Raw genomic sequence first — 9,405 nt, 5'->3', positions numbered from 1 at the left:
CCATTTCATTAAGATGCAATAGATGAAAAAGAGCTTTGAGTAGGATGAGATGCTACAAATAGGGAGTGTTCATGGACGATATCTACATAGGGGCTGTTTAGTTGCATTGTCGTTTATTTAATAAACGTTTTGTGCATCTCCCTTGAAAAAAACGAGAAGATGGTGAAAAACATTTTCTTAGTGTTTTTTAACAGTAAGGCACCATTTGGTGGAAAAAATGCTTGGGCATTGGAGGAAACATAAAAAAGATGTTTCGATAGCTTTAACACAACCCAATAAAAACATTTATTTATATTTTATTTTTTAAGCGTTCATCATTTTAAAGTTTTTGTTGTTAAAAAAAAAAAAAATTGTATTGGTGTATCCAAATGTATCACGATACATTGATTCCAATATGATAAGACAATTGTATCGATATTTTAATCTTGCAACAAATTAATGCAATGCATTGAATGAAGAACAACATGATTACATGAATGCATACTTCTATCAATAGTTCTTCAGCCCTAAATAGGCACAAACAAGTCAGTAAATCTTATAGAATTACTTCCGGCTTTTTTCCATATTTTCAAGTTCTTCTCTTCCTATTTAGAAGATGCAGAAAAGGAGGTGCTGTTTGGGAAGGACATCTCTAGTACATGTGTATCGAAAAGAACCAAAGGTGCCTGTTGTCTTCGTGAGGCTAAAGGAGGGCTCAGCGTTGTCACCGGTTGTTCGAAATCTCTAAGTGAAGAAAAACCTTTTGTTCCTGTTAAAAAAGAAGATACTGTCAAAAAGTTTAAGGCAGGGCATGATGGGTATTGATTTGTTAAATGTGTTTATAATAATCCTATCTTTCTTTTTTCCCCCTTTTTTCTATTGTGTGTGGTCTTTTTGGGGTGAGGGGTATTGATCTATTTGTGTTTATGACCCTGTTCCACAGGAAGTCATCCATCCTACTACTACAGAGTTCAAACTTCAGAGTTCTAACAGGATTTGGAAATTGAAATAAGTTAGTTTTGTAAGGCCCCATTATGATATTTCTGTTACAAGTAATACTTTTCTTTATTTGTGTGTGTGTGTGCACGCGTTAGTGCATGTGTATGTATGTGAGCCATGCCTTAATTTTGATTTATTGGCCTGCAAATTCATCCAACTTGCTTACTGGAAGTGCAATGTTAAACGGAGTAAAACTGAGCAATTTGGTTGGATTGTTCATTGGTATGAGCGATGCTAAGGATAGAGATTTGTGGTTTTTTTGGGTATGCCTTACAATTTACAAACACACCATCGTGACTTCTAGTTCAGACGCAACACTGGAATCATTTTATGCAACATGGGCTGAAATAATTCTATGCAATATGGATAAAATTTACTTACATACAAAAAGGAGATATGTAGCTACAATGACTCAGTAAACTTAACATCATTTATTCCCCTGGATGAAAGAGAGTATATGTTGGATCTGCCTCAGATTTGGTAACCTGCAATATAGATAATATATTTTTGTTACAAAATAAATTGAAGGGATTATCAAAGAGAAGTCCCACCAATTAAGCATGCATATTTACACCTTGAAGTAGCAGCATAGAACGACACTTCATGTATAAAGGAAACTATCATACTAAAACAATTGAAGATAATCCCCTCATCTCAACTGTCCACAGGGGTTTGTACTCTCCACCTAACATTAACTCTAGCCTTACATTGTCAAAGAGCCCTGTAACTTGGGTGTCTCATCATTTAATACCTTTCCCTGGCATCTTCAAATAAATAGAGATGGTTTTTATTACTTCCAAAACTTTTGTTCTTAAGATGAAGATAATTATTGTTGTTTTTCATCTTTCCAAGTAACCAAATTACCAAATTAAAGCAACAGCTAAATAGCTGAGATACTAACCTCTGTAGGGCGAGAAATTCCAGTTGGTAAGATGGGAACAAGTGATGTCCAAAGAATGGGGTCTGCTATAGGCTCAACGGCATTGTAGTTGGTAAGAATTGGTGCAGAAAGGAAAGGAGTCAATGGGTACAAATTTCTATGAAGTGGCAACCCACTCATGCCTAATGTGATTGCTGTCCTGTCACTCCCACCCTCACCACTTGTCGGTTTCTCTATTGCCTTTCCATAATCCATTTTCCTGTTGTTGATGTTGTTCTCATTTTCATCATTGTCATTGTTGTCCTTCCTTTTTGATGCTTTCTCTTGCAAACTCTTATAGGCAGCAGAGCGTGACAAGATGCTCAATGCTGATACTGGAGACCCTTTATGCTTTTTGCCTTCACAGGATAGGCCCAGAAGAGGCAATTGGTATGGCTCAGTAGGTTTGATGGTCCATTCTAATGTTTTAAGCTCATTGCCAATATCTTCTGAACCACCATGTCTTGTTTCTTCTAAAGATTTAGAGAGAGATTCTGGACGACGGATTTTATTGGGGCCCCACCACTTGATGCAATTTGTCAGATCAATTTTTCTCTCAATGCAAAAACCACCTGCGTATTCACTCTCTGTTGTTGCATCTTCACCTGTACCTTTTTACAAGAAAGAGATCAACTGATAAGTAAACAATTTAGAAGGTGAAAAAAGGCAGCATATAATGTTCAAAGGCTAGATCTCCCAAATTTATTGCCTAAAGATAGTGTCAACAAAGACCACACATATGTAGGGATTCGCCAACAACTGAAATATTTTATTTCATTAATAAATCTTGGCTGTTTGGGTAAAAGCAAATAAGAGACATGAATTTGGGTAATTAAGAGATATGAACCTTGATTTAACATAGTTGAGCACTTACCATAGTGTATGCTGTTAAGATAATCAGGCCCAACCATACGGCCAAAGGATGACTCCCATTGACTACTTTGTGGTGGCCTAAAATAAAGGAAAATGTAGTAAACATGATGTTGTAAAAATAGTATGTTACATATTTTCAGGTATCCATGATCTAAAAAGACAAAATCATCAACACCAGAAAAAAAAATACCATGTATTATTATCAAGTAAACTTTTTCTTCCATTTTCCTTTCTGATGATAATTTACTTGTTTTGATGACCAAGTATATTTGGCATTATCAAGCATGCCAACAGATAAAACTAATTTCCTGGTAAACATTTTATAAAATAGATTCATATTTTTTTATCAGCCTAAAATAAATTCGTATTTGCACCAAAAGGAAGTAATTATTCAATGAATAACAGGTAATTATTGCAGTGGAAACATGTAATGAGAAATAGCTTCCAAAAGTTTTCATTAATGGTAATACTATAACTTGATAGTGTTCCATGAATGTGAGGCAATGAACTTCCAGGATCCACATGCTCCAAGGAGTTCCATCTATCCATATATTTCCATACATACAAATGCCCTCTTATCTCTTTTTGGCAAGCCACCTATATATACAAAAATTCATGGATGAAAACATACCTAGAGAGTCCACGATATTTAGAGATTCCTCTTGAGAAACCACTACTTTTCCTGCAAACAGTGATCATCTAATATCAGCAATGACAGATCCAATTGAGTATCTAAGATGCAATATATTGGCAAACCTTCTGAGGGATGCAAGATATTCTTCTCTTGAAACATGCTGCATCTCATCAAGATCTCTTGAATAATCAGTAACCTGCATCATAGAGTTACAAAATACATGTAATTTACATACTGAGAAATCATTGACAAGCCAACATGTAATAATAATAATAATAATAATAATAATAATAATAATAATAATAATATTTTTGAAATTGGTAAGGTAGAAAATTGTTAAAAGATGCATACAAAAAGAAAACCAATAATAAATGTTGATCAAAAAATACCAAAATTCAGTTGTCAAAAGGAAGTCTATGGTCAGAACCTCATAATTAGAAAGTAAAACTAAATTTAATATCCTGAGACTTTAAAATGTAATCAATGAGTTAATAAGAACTGAGGAACATATAACAGAAGATAAAGTGTACCATTGTAATTAGTAAAGAGAATGTACTATAGGCTGCCTCAACAGTCTGCATTTTGTACTTGGAATGCAAGCAGTTGGATGAAAGGGGTCAAACTGTTCAGCCACCTTACCCTCTCCTCATATGACAAGTGTGACCCCAGCATCCATCTGCCAATTTGCCTTTCAGGGGTCTCAGACCATGAGATCTCAAATCAGGCCTAGACCACCCTAGCCCTCAACCACAACTTACAGGCCAATTGACCCATAACTCATCCAAAAATGAATGACCTAGAAGTTTTCACCACTCCTCAACACTTCTTGACCTAATTCAACATGGAAGGAAGCCAGCACATGTAGCCTTTGACTGCACTGTGGCATGGAGTTTTTGCTATCTGGGCAACTTGATAATGTCCCTGAAAAGTCCAACAACTAGGGAGGATAATGCCAAGACTACCCCTACTACAATGTATAGACTGGCCAATATAGGGAATACCAAGGATTGTTGAGATATCAAGCCAAGGAATGTACCTATATGACACCACCTGATTCTGCTTAATTTCTTCTTTATAGGAACAGTGTGAAGCTTACAACCTCAACCTCCCACGAGAAGGAGAGATCTCTCATAGTTGTCGAATCATGCTGAAACATTAGGCTAATGCCAATGAAGCATCTAGGACCAAAATGTCCTTGCCTTTGTCACTATATAAGGTATCCTGCTTGTCTGGCCACACATAGGAAACCAGTCTATGTAAAAGATCCCAAATAGGTGGCAAAGACATGAAATCCAACATTTCAACTACCATCCATTTGGTCATCAAGCCCACAAATAGGAGCAAGGCCACATGTATAGGAAAGATCAACCAATACCATGACCTAGGTCCTCTACTATAAGCATTGCAACTTAGGCAAAGGACCATAAGTAGATTGGCACCAGTAAAGATCCATTGCTTTCACTTGGAGGAAATGGCTTCCCAAACATGGCAAAAGGGAATTCTTTTTCTCCTTGTTCTCAGAAGATCTGGGTATTGAACTTCTATTTGTAGGGAAAGAGAAACCAACAGGTTTAGGGGTTTCAACATGGACACCATCTGCATAACCAATCTAGACTCCTCTTCCAGATGGATAGTCCAGATTTGCCACATCATCTATCTATATACAAGAGCACTTTGTCCTTGAAAATGATCAGACTCCATTGAGACACCTCTAGAAAAAAATTTGATTTGGAAAACTGGAAAACGAAGGCAATATTGCATTAGGCTTACTGGAAAATTAATTAGTGTCCCAGGACCCCAATATTTTAGAGCAGCCAGATCATATGCTCTAGCAGCAGCCTCTTCTTCATCATATGCACCTATAACACATAGGCAGAAGATAAAAAGGGCTCAAACCAAATAATACAAGTTGAGTTCAATTAGATTCAAGATAAATAAGTTTCATAGTTCACCAACTTACCCAAGTAAACTGGCAAATGATCATCCATCCACCATTTGCCACACAAGTTATAAACCAGTGTCAGATATTTCAGTAGTAGTTGTTCCCTGTAACAAATAATTATGCGTAGAGAAGGGTGAAAACCAGAAAAATGCACATGTACCTTGTTTTCCCTTCTTATTCTGGTTCTGATTCCAAGTGCTTTTATCCCAAAGGTGAGCTTCATATCGCCCAGTCCATCTATGCCTGCCATTTTGCACAGCTAGAATCATCAATCAGTGGACATGCAAAAGGAAATACTAAATGAGAAAACCTAGTAAACGAAGATGATAGAAGTTGTATAGATAAAACACAGTTCCACAAAGCCTCATAGGTTTAAAAGGAACTTAGATCAAAAAACACAGTTGTATAGATAAAACACAGTTCCACAAAGCTTCATATCGCCAAGTGTTTTGTTGCCTAGGCACCAAAGCAGATAAAAAACAATGAACCTAGGCCAACAGGCACACAGAGAACCTGGCATATAAGTTAAACTTCTAAGCACAACATAGTAAAAAGTTTTCCCTACCGCATGGTATATACTATGATATTACATACTATATATTTTGTTAGAATCATCCACCAACAATGGTATATCATTACATAAGCCACATAGAAAACTTATTAGAGAAGAAATTTGATAAAAACTATGGCATATCTCCTGTAAGTAAGAAAATTAAATAGGAGAGTTTAGATGTTTTAGGTGTTTTTTCTCGTGGGAGGTTGGGACCTCCTCTTTTTGTGTTGGTGTTTTTTCTTTCTTAAAGTTTTGTTTTTTTTTTTTTTTCCTGAATGGAGGTCCAGGGGAGAAAAAGCACACAAGTGATGAACCAAAATTACATAAATCAAGGATAATGAAAAAGACTTTGAAGGAGCAAAGATGAGCAGAAAATATAGCCCCAAATAGAACATAGTGATGAAAATGATTCACAGATTCACATGGATAATCACATATAGTTTGTATAATTGATGGAAGATGATGATCTAAAGCATATGTATTTCATGTTTACACACATTTATTTATGCAATCTGCATGCATATAGAAAAGACCTCAACCACCAACTTCTGACCGTGTGAGCACTTAAGTAACAAGCTAGTTCTATGACTTCATTCATCCTTCCTCAACCTTGTTAAATCTAATGCAATAATTTTCCTAAGGATGAGAAAAGGTGGCAATTCTAACAGATTGGCAACAGGTAACTAAATAGAGAAACAAAGTATAGGAGAAACTAACCAAGTAATAAATAGGACCACAATTAGCAACATTGCAACATGATAACCAATAAAAAGCAAAATCTAGAACTAACAAAATGAACTAAACAAAATCTAGAAGTAACAGAACTAAAAACTAATTTTAGACTAGTAGGAATGAACAAAAGCACATGTGGTCCAAAAGTTATCACTAGAGCACAAGCTGCAAAGAAAAAGAGTATAACTTAGACGAGAAATAAAGAAGATTCCATCAAAGTTGGTTACTACTTTTCCAAACTAAAGGCAGCAAAGATTTTTATCAGATTTAGATCAAGTCATGAATAAGAACAAAACATTTTCGTATTATTCACTTGTATTATTTCTTTACAGTTTTGTGGCTGTTAAGATCCAAAGTAATTCTAACATTCACTCCACAGCATAGTAACTTATTTCTATCAGTACACCTGATGCCTTCAATCTTCTTGAATTCCAATAAAAGTAGTAACAGACTCCATAACTTCAGTTCACTGAAACTGTTCTGGGCTCTGCACATTATTTCCTGTCACTCCTGAAAATCCCAAACAATGTATTCCCCGATTCCTGAATCAAAACATTTTCAACCTATCAAAAAAAGATAAAATTTTTAAAACACTCAGAAAATCTTGATCTTGTAACTATAATAGAATGGGTTCCTTTTATGCCATATAGTATTATAATGTAATTAACAAACCGGAACATTTGAGTTATGACAATGAACAAACCCGAAGTATTTCAAAAACACACAGGAATTCTTGATCTATGTAAAAAAAAAAAAAACTATGGAAGAATGTTCCTTCTCTTCTCATGCGATATTCGTCAGTCTCCCACACCGTTACTTTCTTCCTAATTCAACGTGAAGTTAGAATGAAGACAAAACAACCATGACTTTAGGAACTTTAATTCAGAATCACTATCAAATCTTACACATAAAAAAAAAAATCTAAAATTACAATGAAAAATGCTACACACACAACCTTATCCACTTTCAAGCATCCACTTATTATGCCCAGAACCGAATTATCGATGGAATCTCGACCTTAGAATTCTTAACCAAATATACAGTTCAAAAGTTAACAAGTTCAATAAATAATGATCTAATTACATTTATCTACATCCAAAAATTCCTTTCTCCATCCATTGATTTACCTGGTTACTCCTCTGTACTTTGAGCTCCTCTTTCCGGCAGCACAAGGCGGCATTTTGCTGATCCTCTCCTTGGCCGTACAAGGCCGCTCCTTCTTAGCTTTCTTCAATCCCCTATAGAGCAGAAGCTGATCGTTCGCCATTACAGCCTCGGAAGTTTCTCCACCACCCCCTCCCCCTCCCTCAGCCTTCAATCCAGGCTCGGAAGAAGAAGAAGCCATGATCCAAACGAAACCCTAACTCCAATTCTCGAAACTAAACAACCCTCTTAAAACAAAGCGATCCAAAGAGAGAGAGAGAGAGAGAGAGAGACGAATCATAACAAGCACAGTTGAAAAAATGGCAGTTAAGTAACACTCGAAAGCTTACTCTTCTTTATTCAAATTTCCTTCGTTCCTCGCTCCAGAGTGCGGAGGCAGGCAGGAAGAACAATGGCAGCACGGATTTCTTGTGTCAAATTACTAAAACAGCCATCCTAGTTAAATCTAAATTGTTCTCTGTAAGTACAGCTGAAGCCTGAAATATTTTGTCCCCCTTTTAGGACTCATTTCACGTAATAATTATTGAGGGTGTTCCCGTAATTTCGAGAAAATTCTCTACTAATAACCACCGGCTCCTAACGGCTATCTATGATGACTAATGACCACGTGGCCACCTTGTCAGGCTGGCCACCTGTCAAGCATCTTTGTCAGTCTTGATTATTCCCTTTTACTTGCTAAGAAGTGAGAACTAACATGCACAAACTGCGAGGAGAGATCTCTGAATAGTACTGGGCTGGGCTAGGCTCCGGAGGTCTTCTTTTGAGAAGCATTGATGTTATTGGGCCTTGCCACCCAGTCATTGTGCAACACTATTGGGCCTTTTCTGTTGGATGCTTTTAGCACATAAAAAACCTGGATCATTTCTGCCCGAGCCCATATTGCCCATCCCAGCCCGCTAGAGAAATTTCTGGAAGTAGGTACAAATTTTTAGGTCCATAAATCCTGGGCCTTCTTAGAATATATGGATATATGTTAAGAGTATGTGGTAAAATGGTAGATCTTGAGCTGATAAGTATGCCAACATTGGGTTCATAATCAATTAATTTTCTCATTATAGGAACCCAACATTGGGTGATGGCCAGGGATAGAGTAGGGCCCAGTACTATCCATGTGTCCAACCTTCAATGGTATGAATGTGATTCTCCATTATGGGTGACAAGATACTCTCAAAGCAAAAACTCTGCACACACTATAAAAAGAATGAGAATCCAGCCACACATTGGGAACATCTCCTAATAAATTTAACCTTAGGCTTTTGCTTTCAGGAGATCCGGGCTCCCATCAAGGTGGTGTTTTACTACATGAATATTTATGTTTTCATCATCATCATCATCTATGCCTTATTCCAACTATTTTTGGAAAGCAAGAATAAATTGGCTTCGTTTATCCGACGGTTTTTAAAATGAAAACAAGTTTGAAAGTACAATGATGTATAACAAATGATAAGATATCATTATATGAAAACATGTTTTTCAAACCAGAAACTTAATGACATGTTCTTAGTTTCAAATCCGATTGATTTTGACTTGTTTTCATTTTTCGAGACCCACAACAAGAAAAACAATTCACATTGAAGATTAATCCAAATTTAATGACAGTGCGTTGGAAA

General features: G+C 36.3%; 1 protein-coding gene across 3 annotated transcripts; it reads right to left on the bottom strand.

Annotated features, from left to right (window-relative positions):
• Nucleotides 1-396: 396 nt before the first annotated feature.
• LOC104590512 (Integrase-type DNA-binding superfamily protein) lies at nucleotides 397-8,204 on the bottom strand. 3 transcript variants are annotated; one of them, XR_734120.3, is made up of 10 exons: nucleotides 7,759-8,204; nucleotides 5,507-5,589; nucleotides 5,365-5,373; nucleotides 5,175-5,263; nucleotides 3,527-3,600; nucleotides 3,402-3,452; nucleotides 2,772-2,848; nucleotides 1,880-2,508; nucleotides 1,360-1,463; nucleotides 397-748 (listed from the first exon to the last, which is right to left on the bottom strand). XR_734120.3 is itself a non-coding variant. In XM_010249206.3 (10 exons), the coding sequence occupies exons 2-10, from the start codon at nucleotides 7,124-7,126 to the stop codon at nucleotides 1,410-1,412; spliced, it is 1,155 nt and encodes a 384-aa protein (XP_010247508.1). In that variant the 5' UTR covers nucleotides 7,127-7,173; nucleotides 7,759-8,160; the 3' UTR covers nucleotides 1,305-1,409. The 3 variants fall into 3 exon arrangements, 2 of the variants coding, with proteins under 2 accessions (XP_010247508.1, XP_010247507.1); XM_010249206.3 differs by lacking the exon at nucleotides 397-748 and adding an exon at nucleotides 7,038-7,173 and having other exon boundaries at nucleotides 1,305-1,463; nucleotides 7,759-8,160; XM_010249205.3 differs by lacking the exon at nucleotides 397-748 and having other exon boundaries at nucleotides 1,305-1,463.
• Between the last annotated feature and the right edge of the window lie 1,201 nt (nucleotides 8,205-9,405).

The sequence above is a fragment of the Nelumbo nucifera genome, chromosome 7 (genome assembly GCF_055504915.1).
Source record: "Nelumbo nucifera cultivar China Antique chromosome 7, China Antique-T2T, whole genome shotgun sequence".
NCBI lineage: Eukaryota > Viridiplantae > Streptophyta > Magnoliopsida > Proteales > Nelumbonaceae > Nelumbo > Nelumbo nucifera.
Note: the sequence above shows the minus strand (reverse complement) of the source record. Positions and strands in the feature narration are given on the sequence as shown.